The sequence below is a fragment of the Carassius gibelio genome, chromosome B11, assembly GCF_023724105.1.
Source record: "Carassius gibelio isolate Cgi1373 ecotype wild population from Czech Republic chromosome B11, carGib1.2-hapl.c, whole genome shotgun sequence".
Taxonomy (NCBI): domain Eukaryota; kingdom Metazoa; phylum Chordata; class Actinopteri; order Cypriniformes; family Cyprinidae; genus Carassius; species Carassius gibelio.
In genome coordinates, this window is record NC_068406.1 from 21848701 (window position 1) to 21864721 (window position 16021).

At 36.1% G+C, this 16021-nt stretch overlaps 1 protein-coding gene across 6 annotated transcripts in view; it reads left to right on the top strand.

Annotated features, from left to right (window-relative positions):
* Positions 1–16021, top strand: part of LOC127968382 (microtubule-associated serine/threonine-protein kinase 3) — a 37324-nt gene that overhangs the window by 7336 nt on the left and 13967 nt on the right. Inside the window, exons 1-13 of one of the 6 annotated variants that reach the window (XM_052569564.1) lie at positions 579–1049; positions 1660–1742; positions 2919–2994; positions 3222–3242; positions 3736–3814; positions 4044–4201; positions 6615–6690; positions 6767–6976; positions 12236–12337; positions 12427–12559; positions 12647–12717; positions 12808–12896; positions 14273–14481. In XM_052569564.1, coding sequence (XP_052425524.1) covers positions 964–1049; positions 1660–1742; positions 2919–2994; positions 3222–3242; positions 3736–3814; positions 4044–4201; positions 6615–6690; positions 6767–6976; positions 12236–12337; positions 12427–12559; positions 12647–12717; positions 12808–12896; positions 14273–14481 — 1393 coding nt within the window. In that variant the 5' untranslated portion in view covers positions 579–963. Of the gene's footprint in view, positions 1–578; positions 1050–1659; positions 1743–2918; positions 2995–3221; positions 3243–3735; positions 3815–4043; positions 4202–6614; positions 6691–6766; positions 6977–12235; positions 12338–12426; positions 12560–12646; positions 12718–12807; positions 12897–14272; positions 14482–16021 lie in introns of those variants that run through there. The other 5 variants (XM_052569560.1, XM_052569559.1, XM_052569565.1 and 2 more) reach the window with 5 other exon arrangements.

Below are 16021 nucleotides of genomic sequence, written 5' to 3' on the forward strand. Positions count from 1 at the left end.
AAGTTAAAGGAATAGTAAAAAGAGCCTTTTATGGCAAGAGAGGTGGGATAAGGAGGGAAAGGGAAGACACTTGTATAGAATTCAAAGAGAGTGGTTTGTGGAAATAGGAGGGAAGATGTGATTATTTAACATCTCCGTATAGGCCATATGGCTCTCAACCATTTCTTAAAAATTATTGGGAATCATGAGTTAGGTTTATGTAATAGCTGTAAAAAAAAAAAAACAGAGACAGTAGAGCATGTTCAATTAGAATGCACCAGATATAAAAATTAAAAGTTAAAACTAGAAAATCAAATCAAGTCAATGGGTATAAGTTGTTTGTCAATTAAGAATTTATTAACAAAGTCATCACAAGTTTTAAATATATTATTAGAATTTAAAGGTCACAGATTTAATTCAATTAAAAAAAAAATCTGTTAATTTTTTCATTTTTCTTTCTTATTACTTGTTTCACTTAATTGTATTACTTATATTGCTCCACACTCCATCTCAGAAGGTGGCGGAAATGCACTGTAAGTTAGTTTGCCAACTGCGATTAAGATGAAAGAAGAATACTTAGACTCCGCTCCCCCTCTTCACAGCAACATGGTACATCCCCAGCTTATCATCACCCGGCAATCAATCAACAACACGAGAGAAACAACCACAACACAGCAGCATCTTACCTACCAACATGGGCTCTCTATTGCGCCTGTTATCCGATGCAAGTCGCACTTTAGGAAATTAAATAGTTAAACTTTGTGTCAGCTCGAGGCGATATCGGAAGATGATTGAACCAGAATGTAATCGTCTAAACTTTTACCAAGTTGCACGGAGAGTCCTGGCAAACAGTCACACAGAGAACAGAGATGAACCGTTCTCCAGTCAAGAGGCGGATTTATGAATCGCAGGGGGGTTCGACTCTAGTTTTGGTTCTGTATCTCGGTGTTGCTTGCATAGTTGGCACTGTAATCGTCTGCGACTATGTCTGATCCGAGTTCCTGGAGTGCGTTCCCTGGATGCAGCAAATCTCATTTTGTCTCGGGCGCGATGCTCAAGCGATCCAAAAGGTAACATGCGATATCAGACGAGACGTGCACGATCAAAACTTTCTAATGTGTCAACTTTTGACACGTCACGTGGGTAATTCTTGGTCGATTTATGTAATCGCACTGTGGATTTTAAGTTAATGCTATAGTTGCGTCTCAAAACAGTGTGCTGTTTACCACTGTAAAAAATGACGCAGTATATTAGGGTTGCATGGCTTTGTCTAAAGCTTTTTTTGAACTGTTGATGTTGGCATAGTGACATATCTCTATGCACTGATAGACATCTGTAGCTGCAGACCAGCTAGAGATGAAAGTGCAATGCATGACTCTGAAAGAGGTGATTGGTGAGCAGCAAGTGATAAATAACATGCACAACTTGAGTCTCTCAATGCAAATGACAGCTGTGTGAAGGACACCGCATATGATGGCCAGAGCCTGCAGATTTTGCAGAATTACTCATAGGATTATTCTTGAATCACAAAAGCCACGTTATTGTAACACTATCGAGAGCGTGCTGATCATTAAATCCTTTGTCACTTTCTGTGTTAACTTTGGTGTCGACCCTAAAGGCTGGGCTGGATTATGTTGAAAGGTTTTTAATAATCCCTCTCCTCTTGTTTGTGTGTTGCAGCTGTCGCAGCAGTAATAGAAAGAGCCTTGGTGTTGGAACACCGTCGCCCACCCGCCCTCTTTCACCTCTGTCCGCACACACAGGTAATACTCGCCGTCACATGACACCCACTCTAGGACAGCTGACATTGTGTTGGCCTGTGACTGTTGAGAGGTTGATGTACCTGCCGTAACATAACCCTGTCCAATCCTCACCTCCTCGTGCCAAACTGCTTCAAAGGGTTTACGTCATCACTCAAAAAAATGTGAAAAAGCCGAACCCGTATGCTGATATTATTTCTGCAGAACACAAAACGAGAAGAGTCTTTTGAAGAGTCTTCACACAGACGTTTGTCAGTAGCGATATCTGTTGACTACATAAAAAGCACAATGGAAGTCAATCATATACCTTTCCATATCCTGCTATAGGATTGTTTGAGGAAAAGACAGACACTTAAACCATCTTGCAATGGTAATCTTCCTCTACAGTGATTTAACCATTTGAATAGTGACTTTAACTTGAGATATGAATCAGTAACAGAATGAAGAATCATGATTAAACTGTATGATTTGATCACAGATCTAATCATCAGAATAATTTATCATCAAATCAGCTGAATGAGTTGTTGAATCTTCTGAATGAGTTTCTTGAACTGTATCAATCTTCTGAACCATTTGCTTGTGATTCGGCTGTTGAAATCCAAGAGCTTTCTGACCCTGCATAGACCGCAACACAACTACCACATTTAAAGCCCAGAAAGGAAGTGAGGACATCATTAAAATGGACCTTGAATGTGTGTGGTTGCGTTGCTGTCTATGGAGGATCAGAAAGCTCTCGGATTTCATCCAAAATATCTTAATTTGTGTTACGAAAACGAACAAAGGTCTAACAGGTTCGGAAAGACGTGAGGGTGAGTCATTTATTTTCATTTTGGGGTTAACTATCTCTTTAACTAAATTCATTAACTATAGCTCATCGACTTGTTTTTTACATTTTACATCTGTGTGTTATTTTGGTGCAAATAATGACTGTTTTCAAACAGGTTTCCCTGGAACAGAAAAACACCTAGCCATGTCTGGCTGCTCTAACAAAGTTGCTTGCACACGTCAGTTTTAAACTCCAAAGACATTGAATTAGGCACATATTATTGTTCTGAAAGGAGATAAATGTCCTAAAGTGTGTGATTTGTGAAACATCTGAGGTCATCTGACATATATTAAATCCTCTAGCTTACGTAACACTGTGTGCTCTGTTGAAATTTCCTCTTGTTCCCCTTCCAGCTGCCAGCAGCCCTCTGGACAGCCCACGAAATGTGTCCACTGCTATTTGCTCTCTCAACTTCCCTTTCGCCCGCAGGTAAACAAACGCTCTTTATCATGTTTTTCTCGTTCATTAGACACATGACAGACCAGCATTCTGGATATTCTTCAGTATTTACCAAATTGTTAATTACCTAAGTGTCAGGATCGCCTAAGTGACAGGATGCACTGTTGACTCATTTATTCTTATGAATCTTTCTAAATAGAGCTCACTAAGCGTGTCGCCTATTTTCTCTCTCTTCATCCCTGTTTATTTCTTCTCAGCCACCTGGCTCGAGCTGACAGGTAGCCAATCTCTTTTTCACACAATGACACAGCCGAACCTCAATCAACTTCACTATTTTTGGGACTCTGTGTACTCTTCATAAACTTTCTGTTATTTTGTGTATTTATTTTTTGCCTTGATGCTTTGCTTCACCATTTTTAAAAACAATTCCCAATGTTTTTGCCATAAATATAGGCTTTAACGCTGATATTGCAAAAAATAATAATAATAGTGTGCGAGATACCATTTCTGCCAGCCTCTGAATGCAAATTTAGCTTTCTTTTTATTTGAAAGTGCATGTCAGAAGCTGTTAATTGAGGAACTCTCAAGGTGACTTAGTATTAGCGGTGGTAAAGATGCATATTTTGAGTGATGTTAGTTTGGGATTATATTAGCAGGGGAAAAAATATATATTTCATATAGTCTATAAATAATAGTTGTTGTGGGCTGACGTTAAGTTTGTGATTGAATATCATTCTCTGTCCAGAATTACTCTTTCTTTTCTCTCGGCAGAGCGGAAGGGAGACGGTGGTCTCTGGCTTCACTTCCATCCTCAGGTTATGGGACCAACCCTCCCAGCTCAACCGTCTCTGTACGTGTCTCTCGTTTATCTACAATTAAATCTTGTATGTTCCATTGAATGAAAATTTGGTTTGGAATAACAAGAGGATGCATAAAAAAAATGACAGAATTGTCAATTAAATCATTTTAATAGTAAAAGAGCAAAGCAGGTGGAAATGTTCCTGATTTGGAAGGATGTTTTATGTTCGTTGTGGCCATGTGTTTGTGATGGATTTATATGTTTGTTGGTTGCTTTGCAGTCATCTTCCTCATCTCAAGAACGACTGCACCAGCTTCCATACCAACCCACACAGGACGAGCTTCATTTTCTGTTCAGACACTTCAGAAGTTCGGAGAGCATGACTGATGAAGATGGCCGGCCCTCCCCGTTTATACGACCCCGGTCACGTAGCCTTAGGTAAACAAAAACACACATGCACCCATTAATCGCAACATAGGATGTCTTTGTTTCCATTTCATTAATATGACTATTAGGATTTAATCATTTCTTGACTTGATTTGGAGTTTATTATATATGCATTGACTATCTCAGTGGTTCTCCCCTTAAAAAAGGAAATTACCTAATCAGAATACACCAACCAGTTAAGTGGGTAGGATCATTACATTTTCAAACTAATCAAAACCAATGATTTGAATTACCCATATTTGCATACAGGTGGTTATAAATATAGATGACCACTCTTAAAATAAACACAGTAATGAACTTCACCCGATTAATCACACTAGAACTAATGTAAAGACTTAATTAACCCGAGTTTACCCAGGGTTACAGCTGTAATGTATATAGTCACTTTATTTTATATGTAACATTAAAGGAAGATTTCTCTCATTATTTGCATTGTTCCAAACCCATATGATCTTTTTTGCGTAATGTAAATACTTTCGTGTTCTTTTCTATGGATTTCCAATTAACAAGAACTTTTTTTTGTAAAAAACATTCGAAATTTAAGAAGATATTTAGAAATTTTAACACCCAGCCTATTCATCTTGTTTTTTTGTTTGTTTTTTGTCGATTAAAAAGTTGCACTGATTTGGTTCAACTTTTTTTACTCAATTTGAATTATGATTTGTCCATAATGCAAAGCTATTGTGTGACTTCTGAAAACTTGGAATACATATTTTTTAAAGGGAAAGTATACCCCAAAATTTAAATTGTATTATTTACTCACCCTCAAGTTGTTCCAAACCTGTATGAGTTTCTTTCTTCTGTTGAACAGAAAAGAAGATCTTTTAAAGAATGCTGGTAACAGTTGATCCCCATAGACTTCCATATTCTACAATACGTACAAAAAAAAAAAAAAAAGTGGGTTTTATTTTGGGTTTTAGCAGAAGAAAGAAATTCATGAAAATGTAGAAAAGCCTGAGGTTGAGTGAACGATGACAGCATTTTATTTTTTGGGTGAAATGTCCCTTTTAAAGTGCACTTTTTTATATTTCTGTGGTGCTTTTTTACCCTTTTTTGATTTTTTTTAATCCCCCATTCATTGTAACTGCATCAACCAGAAACAACCAGAAAGTCGTATGGGTTTGAAATGATGTGAGGATGAGTAAATCATGGCAGATTTGTCATTGTTGAGTGAACAATCTCTTTCAGTGCTGTTTGTTGCCAGACTTGTTGTCAGATGAGTGGACTCCTGACTAATAGGAATATCCAGGCTTTCCCCATTAAAACGAAACAAAAAGAGCTTTTTTGTTTTGCAAGAGAACCTCCCTTGAGTCTGAGTCCGAGAAGAGACAGTTTTCACTATGGTATAATTGAACACTGGGGTTTGAAATTTGCATCTGGCCAATTATTATGCAAGAGGTAGAGTCTAAAGTAGAAACTGAAATTTGATTAGGGTTTTTTTTGTTTATGACACCCATTCTGAGCGAGTCTACAGACTGCAGTGCAACACCTCACCTTTACCCCACATCTCTGCAGGATTCAGAGGTTTAGATGTCCACCCACAATGCATCATGCTTCAAAGAGGGTGCTTGCACAAACAAACCTCTGCTCATTTGGTTTTTGAAAGTAGAGGATAGTGGGTATATTTGTCAGTAAAGTATTTAACCAACAATGAACATACTGGCAGTTTTCATTAGTGATGCAATGGCATATTTTCTTCCAAAACAGCCATTTTTTGGTTTTGAGTCAGAATAGTTTTGAAGTGGCAAAATCATTAAAAGGGACAGGGACGTTTAATTAGCATTTCTCTGATGACACATTTTTATGGAGCCAGTGTCTATTTTGTGACACAAATGCTTTGCGAATGCTATTAACAAAACCGATTTCTTGTTTTTAATCGATACTGATATGGATTCTTAAATCTCAAGAGCCATCTTTAATCTGTGCTGTTTTCTGTTGATGCATGAACATCACTACTGAAAACTTAATTTGTAGCATCTGTTATCACTATAAGGTTTGTGCTAATATTTAATATGAAATACCACAAATATTTATCAGAAAATAAAAAAAAATGGCACTCCTTAATGTGGTGTGACAGATTGCTGTAGTGTCTTTGTTCAAGCAGCAACCATTCATATCTTTCTCTTTATTACTATTTTTAACAAGAAAAAAACATTAACGAACATTATAATGTATATTGCATTATATTACAGAAGATTCATTATATTTTTACAGAACCTGTTGTCTTAATTATTTAATGTATGCTTGAATTGTCATGAAAAAGTTTACAGCCATCGTTTAAACGTTCATGATTGAACAAAAAAATTGGAAAAACTCAATTGGGTTGGGATTTTGGCTGAGTGCATCCTGAGTTTTTTCAGTCCAGTGGATCATTATTTATCGTCTGTTGTTCTCCTTGTTTTAGCCCTGGACGAACTGGCAGCTCCTTTGATAATGAAATTATAATGATGAATCATGTCTATAAGGAACGCTTTCCAAAGGTATGTATCGCCAACAGGTTGTTTCCAGTTTCTACTCTACAAATCTGAGATGCCTAATGTTCTCTCTGCTGTGCAGGCCACCGCTCAGATGGAGGAGCATTTGCTGGAAGTCATCAGGCAGTTTTCTCCAGACAGCACCCTTCCGCTGGGAGATGGCGTCTTGGGATTTATCCAGCACCAGTTGGTGGAGTTGGCCAGGGACTGTCTGGATAAATCTCAGAAGGGCCTGATCACATCTCTGTACTTCATAGAGCTACAGGATAAACTGGAAAAAATGCTGCATGAGGTGAGGCGGGAATTTCTGAAAATCTCTTTCCAGTTCAGTGAATCCAGGCAATTGTTTGTATGTGAGACTTTGTTGATGTTGGAGAAGTGGCCTGGTGGGAAGCGCACAGGCTCCAACATGTGGCACCTGCATACCGGCGACCCATGTACATAAAAACTAAAAAAGAAATGTTACAGTGACACAGTGGCTACATTCAAAAATTGTGCAAGAATACTGATGAAATGTAAAAAAAAAAATAATTTAGTAATCATGGTTATATTTTAAGTAAAATGATTATCTGTTTAACCATTATCGTCTAGCACTAGTCAGTCAGTTAAAGAATACTAAATGTATGCACTGAAAAAAATTGGTTTAGGTTTTAAGGTCCTTGTGCAACGATATTTTCATCTGAATTTTTTTTTCCGTCTACATCAAACCTTAAAACATTATCACACACAGAAACATTGTATACTGAGTCCAATGCATATTAATTAATCCGTTGCAAAAAAAAAATCATAAAATGATACAAAATGGAGTCTTCTAGCAGGGAGGATGATTTTGTTGTCTTCTTTCTACTTAAAAAGAGTAAAAGAAAGAGGAGTATTGGGTCCATCCAATCCTGAGATATAGAGAAGGACTTCCACCTTCTATTAAGGAGCTGTGGGATTATTACGGGTGATTCAGACTTTACTTCAGGATGTCAGTGGCTCAGTTTTGATGCTTGCGAAAATGGAGCCACAAATTAAAAAGACCACCATTTTTTGTGAAAACCGTGTGCAAGGACAGTGCTTTGTGCTGCGAGACAAAGTGTATAAATTTGTCAGACGCCATTCTAGGTTTTGTCGTTAGCTGGTACGGTGGCTACGAATTGTCAAATCATTTGCTGTAATATGCTTGCTGTAGATTTTAAAAAATATATAATAAATCAAACCCGATCCAATTATTATTATTTTTTTATGTATTTTAGTGTGTAAACGTGATTAACATAATGTGATGTCATATTATTTTTTAACATGCAAAAATTTCAAACTATGTGTGCAATAACATTTACTTCGAAAAACGTTTAACCTAGAAATTGCCGGTAAATGTCGCAAATAATCAAAGAAATGGTAAATAACAAATTGAATGAAGACTCTAGTAAAACATACTCCAGACTCCAATCTTTGTTTCATTTACGACTTCGTAAAAACATTTTTTATGTCTGTGCACCATTTTAAATCTAGCTTGACTTTGGCTGAGTCCTTGTCGTATGCATGAACAACCATTTTCTGCTGCTTTAGCCAATGTCAGCTTGGTGATGCTGTCCTTTTCTGATTATGCCAAAGCCAACAGGTGGTCTGAGATGGTGGTTGTGGTTAAGCAGGAATGCAGGCTTCTCTAAAGAAACTGTGACCATTTCCCCTAACAAGTGTGAAATCCACCTCATCCCCCAAGGTGTTTTTACTCTATAAATACTTTCAGATTTGTTTTACACCCAGCAAAAAAAAGAGCATCCTCTAGCTGCATGCATGTACATTTGCATACACGTGAGCATTTGCGTGTGTGTAATTGCACATCGTTTATTGTATAAATGTGTGCGTACCCTGCAGCAGAGGGTTTGATTCGAAATCTAGATCTCCCCGTTCAAGCTCCACGCTCATCTTTGCAACTACAGGGTGTTAGTTTCCATAGCAACCCTTACGCCCACCCTGTATGTAATGTTCAGACAACCCCAGGCAAGACTGAGCGCGCTGTCAGATCTCTGCTGTGCGGTGGATGTCGTGCTCATAGATGAGGCTATTAAAGTGTTTCCCACTTCCCTTAGTCAGCGGTGCCCTGATGCTGCAGTTTAACAGCTCTAACTGTTCGATCAAGCTGTTGTGATTGATTGGTCAAATCCTGTAGTTTTGTGTTGGTTTGTGGTTACATCAGTCCGCTCTGTGCTGTTACTGTCAATCTCTGCTCCTTTCTGGGATTGCATAGTCTTTGCAGCTTTAATTTCACTGGCATTATGCTTAAAACTATTGCTGTTGCTGATTTATAAAGCGCAGGTTGAATTTAATGTTACACATAGGGCTGGTTGATATGGCCCATAAATATTATTACAGTATTTTTAGCATATCATACAATATTGCAATTTTTTTTTTTTTTACCATTAATAGGGAAGGAAATACTTTCCACGTTTGTTAGACCTTGAGATTGAATGTAAACTTTTCACTATTAAACTCCTAGCCATGAAATCAATTTTATTTTTCTAAATTCTGCGTTTCCATTTGATTTTTTTTCTGATTTCTGTGTTTAATGATTTAATAGAAATGCATTATTAAAAAATGAAATATATTAATAAAACAATCTATTTTAATAATCTTTCATAATGTAATCAAAAATTCATTTTTAACAAAATTCATATTTCTGTGTTTTTGTCAAATAAGATGTTGCACAACAGAACTGTGTAAATAAAAACATGAATGATTGTATGATACTCCCTAAAAATAAAAGTGGTAGTATTTTTTTTAAGTCCATTTTAGAATAAAACCGTGATATATTTCTGTAATAATTGCTTTAAGTTAAATAAAACGTTTATTTTGGTGGTTTGTAGTGAAGGTCTTTGAGTATCAGTGTTTGATTGATGTTTTTTGACTTTTTTGAGAAAGGAAAAAAAACACAGAAGCTGCGTCGGTGTATAAGTCACATAAAATATTAAACGTTCAACATTATTAAACATTAAAATGTTTACAAAAATTATACATTTAAATTTAATGGAACAGACAGAAATGAAAAGTAAAAGTATAAAACAAACAAATTACAGTGGAATTCCTTGTAAACTACTTATTATTTTATAAATGTCAAGCTTAAACTAATTTATGTAAAGCAAAAGTTAAACTACTGGTGTAAAAGGCACTGCACAAATAAATTTGGGCTCATTTAGCTCTTATTCAGCAGACATTTTAGTAATCTGTGTTCTTGACATTTAGTTTTATAATATAAATAACTTTGAAATTAGAAATCGCAGCACATTTCAGATCCTTCCAGAAACAAATGCATTTATATTTTCAGTATGGTGCAGAATCAGTTTTAACTTTTAATAAAGAATTTAAAATAAAGTTAGCATAAAATTGTTATCATTGATTAAATTTGTATTTTTTTGTTTTAAAATGTGGAAAAAATTTGTTTACATACTAATTAGACACCACTGTAGTTAATAACAAAATAATTTATTATACTAATTTGTCATCATATTGAACTGTTTATTATCGGTTTCATGAATTATCATGAAATGTCGCAAATGGAATCCCATCCTTGATCATAATTAGATGTTGAATTTCCGCATGTGAACAGTAAGGACAGCCTGAAGCTGGGCATCATTATAAAGCTCTGTGCTGCAAGGGCACAAGTCACAGTCGAGTCTGTGCTGCAATCTTATGACGGAAAGAGACTCGCTGGCTACAGGGCTAAAAAAGGAAATGGTTAATTGTTTTGATGTGACGGTTCGTGCCGAGTTCGAATCATCCTTGTTTCCCTCAAACCCCTCTTGCAGTGGCATTTGACTTTCTGCGAAACATGAGTCACACATCTTATCACATCTTTAATGCTGATTTGATCGCATGTCTCCCTCAATTTGCTCTGCTTCATCAAATGCATAAAAGTTCAGTAATTTTAGTTTTTCGTCTGACCGAGCGTCGTCCTTTGTTTACTCTGCTTTTCTCCTTACGTGAGGAGACAGCAGCTCAAGATAGATTAAAAATGTTTTTATGCATTCTTTTACAGATGCTTGTGTTTATGATATTTGAATATGTCTTTCACAGCCTTCATATTTTGCCATCTATTGCATCTAAAATCCAGATACTGTGTGTACACAGAGTTGATTTAAAATTCACATGAGTGCCTAGAAAGGATTTGATACTGTTGCACAAGTGGCTCATTTCTTCCCACTTCCACACCCCACAAGCCACAGATTCCCTTGAACAAGCAAGAAATAACATTCCAGTCACTTCGCCAAATACTGTCCAGTGTTCAGAACGGATACAGTCATCTTCTGTGTATCTAATGATCAGTGCACAGTATGCTGCTGAATTATTTTCCACCCTCTCTCTGACTCTTTTAATTCAATGGTTTTTTAAAAAGAGAAATTTAAGAAAAGGTTGCATTAAATTGATCAAAAGTGACAGCAAAGACTTTAATGATGTTAATAATGTAATAAATGGTGTTCTTTTGAACTTTATCAAAGAATCCTGAAAAATGTTTTACAGTTTGCATAGAAAATATGAAACCGCACAACTTTTTTCTACATTGATAATAATATTAAGTGTTTCTTGAGCAGCAATACATTTTGCTGATTACATGTACAAATACATTTTAAAATATATTAAAATAGAAAACAGTTCTTTTTAATTGCAATAATATTTAACAATATCACTGTTTTTATGTAAAAGGACCGCTCTCCCCAAAATTACAAATTCTGTCAATAGTTTATGTAGTTTAAAGCTGTAATCTGGAATGTTTAATCATTTTTAAGTCAAATCATGCAAACCTCTATTTTCCCACATGTGTCATCCAGTCCAGTAGGTGGCAGAAATAAAAGCTTTTACCCTGGTTTGCCACCTGCCATTAAAACTGCAGAAGAACAAGATGCTGCAACTCTAAATTCATCCCCCTTATTGTTGTTAAAAATATGAATATTATAAAAATTATCTAAAAGCTAAAAATTTTGCTGTGAGCTAAAAACGTAATATTTACCTCAGGAAAGCCATTCAGTGTCCATATCTTTTTAGCAAGATAGGGAAAAAAATAACTCTACACTTTATATGCTATATAATATAATTCCGTTTTCCTTTTTTTGCGAAATATAAGTGCTAGTTTTTTTGGTTAGTGAGTTGAATTTCAAATATTTGCGTTTACCGAAATTACATTGCATCACTAAATATCGCTTTGTTGAAAATTATACACTTTGTACTAAATAGAATGCAAAAAAAACTGTATGCCAAGAGTATAGTACATCTCAATTCATATATATATATATATATATATATATATATATATATTATTTGAAGAACAGAATGCAAAAAGTATGCAGTTGACCTACTACTTCTGATGGCAAACTGAAATGCACAATCGAAGGGCACTTTACTATCCCATGAGGCCAGAGACAAGGGTTTATGAATAGCATTGAAGCAATGCAACTGACGTTGGTAGTTCATGTGATCGTAACGATTTTATACATATCACACACACGACTCAAAACTATTTCAGTAGATTAAGACATGCGGTATCCCTGTAACAGACTGTGTTTGTCTCGCTTAGGCTCTGGAGCGCTCCGAGAGTGAGGAGGTTTCAGTAATCACCCAGCTGGTGAAGAAGATCCTCATCATCATCTCACGACCCGCACGACTGCTGGAGTGTCTGGTGAGATTCTGCACTCCACTGATCCACGGTGAATATTCCTAACGCTCTTGACATTCCCAAAACTGTGCTCCTGATTTTCACTTCCCTAGGAGTTTGACCCTGAGGAGTTTTACCATCTTCTGCAGGCCGCAGAAGGTCACGCCAAAGTCGGCCAAGGCATCAAAACCGATATTCCCCGCTACATAATCAGCCAGCTAGGACTCAACCGAGATCCCCTTGATGGTGCGATTATCTTGTGGTGGTTTTGTTTTGAAAGCATGTCAGTTTCTCTCAGGCTCATGTTGTTGTGTCCTTCATCTCTTTTGACAGAAGTGGTTCAGCTCGAGGAGCAGTATGACTCTGGCCCCACACTCACGGTCGATTCGGAAGAATCCACGGAGGTAAATGCACCTCAAAAAGAGCTGAAGCATTAAATAGCCTTGTTAGGTTTCGTAAGACGTCGCTAACGATACATCTCCTGTTGCTTACAGCAGAATAAATCTTTACCCACACCACTACGAAGAAAACCACAGGAGAGTGATTTTGAGACTATTAAACTCATCAGCAATGGGGCTTATGGGTAAGCAAATCACATCATGACTACAGGTAAAAAAGTGATTACTATAGAAAGGCATAAGGGCAAAACATGATTTGAATGAAAACCCAGCTTTATTAATCCTTCTAGCTTACTATAGCTTTTAAATCCCGACAAAACAGGCTCCTGAACTGGAGGATGGTTTATTATTACAATCACAAAGGCAGTTTCTTTTTCTGGTTTTGCTAGCTGCCAACAGGACCTACTTAAAATGATAGGTCTCCCAAAGATGCAAAATCTGTCATTAATTACTCAACCTCATGTCGTTCCAAACTCATGAGACCTTTGTTTATCTTTGGAACACAAATAAAGATATTTTTGATGAAATCCGAGAGCTTTCTGAACCTACGTAGACCGCAGTGAAACTACCACGTTCAAGGCCCAGAAACTTAGTAAAGACATTTTTAAAATGGTCCATTTGACATCAGTGGTTCAACTGTAAATTTATAAAGCATGAGAATACCTTTTTTGTGTGCAAAGAAAACAAAAATTACAACTTTATTCAACAATTTCTTCACTTCAGGTCAGTCTCCGCCGCCACTTACGAGAGTATTACTCAATCAAGTGTTGATTAAAAAAAAATGCATGAAGCTATAAAACATTGGCATAATGCATATTAAGATATTCATTCAACAGAATATTATGGGGTCATGATTATTTTGTGGAAATAATAAAAAATGTTGGCAGTAGCTGGTGAAGAAAAGTTAAACTGAGGCAAAGTAGCTAATAATTAAACATTTTTTTAGCACAGTTTCTTAGAATATGTAAAGGAAAATATTGAGTTACAGTCTGGGGGTAGATGGGTTTATGTCTGAAAATGCAATGTCATAATTCTGAAAGTCAATGTAGTACATTTGTGTTAAGAAGATTCTAGTGATCTTCTGATTAGTTTCTTCTGATTAGGAAATGTTGGCAATTAAAAGGGATAGTTCTCCCAAAAATAAAAAAAATGTCCTCATTTACTCACCCTCCTGTTGTTCCAAACCTATATGAATATCTTCTTTCTGAAAAAAAGAAGATATTTTGAAGAATGTTTGTAATCTTACAGTTACAGGTTCCCATTGACTACCATTGTTTTGGGTAAAAAAAACTACTATGTAAATCAATGGCGAGCAGAAACTGTTTGGTTACCACACTCTTCATAATAACTTCTGGAATAATAGCTTAAGGAATTGTGCAAATTGTGATAGAATTTTCATTTTTGGGTGAACTATCCTTTTAATAACTAAATTAGTGAAAACTAAATTGTGTAGCTGTTTTATTCAATCTCTCAAGAATCAGTGCTCTGTGTCTTCAAGGTCAGGAAGCTCCCAGAACATTACCCAAGCATCCTACTGCTATGTTCTCCATTTCTCCTGCAGGGCTGTGTATCTGGTGAGGCATAAAGAAACTCGGCAACGGTTTGCCATGAAAAAGATCAACCGACAAAACCTGATTCTGCGGAACCAGATCCAGCAGGTGTTTGTGGAGCGAGATATCCTGACGTTTGCAGAGAATCCCTTTGTGGTCAGCATGTTCTGCTCCTTCGAGACCCGCAGACATCTGTGCATGGTCATGGAGTACGTGGAAGGTAAGGGCTACGCTACACAACATTTTTAAGCCACGGTTAAAAGTTAATGAAAGTCAGAGCGAGTCTGTAGATTTTAGTTAACGGGTTCCATTGAAAATCTTGTTTCTACGACTCTGACTTTGATTCCATCCGGTCACAGGATATCAAACATGTTTTGACTTTGTTGTGATCGGAAGGACTTTAAGTCTGGTAATGTGTGATCCTCAATGTATCTCTACTTCTGTTATACCTTTACACCGGAGACTTCTTAGGAAAAAGTCTTCTGAATATTTATTTTCTTGCAAGAAAAGTTCAACAGACATCCTAGGTGACTGCAGAGTGTGACCAAGAGGCAAACATCCAGATGAGTTTCTGAGAATTTAATGCAAATAATTTTCTAAGAAGCCAGGATGTCGTAAGAAACTAAAATAACATTTCTGTCTCACACTTATCTTGCGCACACACACACACACACACACACCAGGTTTCCTGTTGTCTCTCAGCTCATCGAAAACTCATAAAGAACACTCTTTAGTACAGTGGAGCTAATAATACTAATAATAATCTTAATGTTTCATATGAAGATAAGATTTCCTCCACATCTTATAGCCGAGTTCTTTTGTGAATGATATTCTGCATCCGATGGTTTGGAGGCTAGCTTGCAGCAACTGTAGCAACGTTAGATTGCTTTCAGATTTATAATATAATTTGATTTGGAAATATATACTTAAAACCATTTCATTTGTTATTTCGGTTTATGTCATCCCCTGGATAATTTAATTTATTTAATTTGTTGCTGTGATGATTGTAATAGTGAGTACAGCAGTAAATTTTATTTACTATGGGAAAGATTACACGAACACAAAATATATAAATATTCTCATATTAAGGGAAGTTTTGCATGCATAAATGCAAGCATTCTGAAAAGAACCCTGATATTATCCAGTTTAAGAATAAAACCACTTTATATTTATATTGAAACAATGCCAGAAGGACCGTCGTCAACCGCCTTTAATTCCTCTGTTTAATTTGACTTTACATGTATACTCTTTTTCTTTGTGAATGATTATTGTGATATGATCATTTGTATTTTGTTTATTTTGAGACTATTTGGAGTGATATCTAAAAAAAAAAACCAACTGCTGTGCGGTTTATAATAAACACAAATATTTATTTACACTGTAAAAGCATTTTATGTAAACTTAATATATTTATTATTTATTTAGGAATTATATTCTGTAATGTTTATCAAAATAAAGCAGAAAAATATAGACCCCATTTTATTGATATTTAAATAGTACAAGCTTGTTTTGTTGAACTTTATTCGTGTATATAGTCTACAGGCGCTGTATTAAGCAGTATCAAAATCTCTTAGTCTTTGGCAGTAGCTACATAAATATATTGAATGAAAAGGCATTTCTTTTGTAAAGTGCCTTCTTTTCGAACATGATTTTTCTCCAATGCGGGGGAGGAATATTTGGCAAATTACGCTGCAGCACTTTTTATTATTGCACTGGTTGGCTATTAACTGTGAGGAGACCGTGTCATTCAATGCATTGGA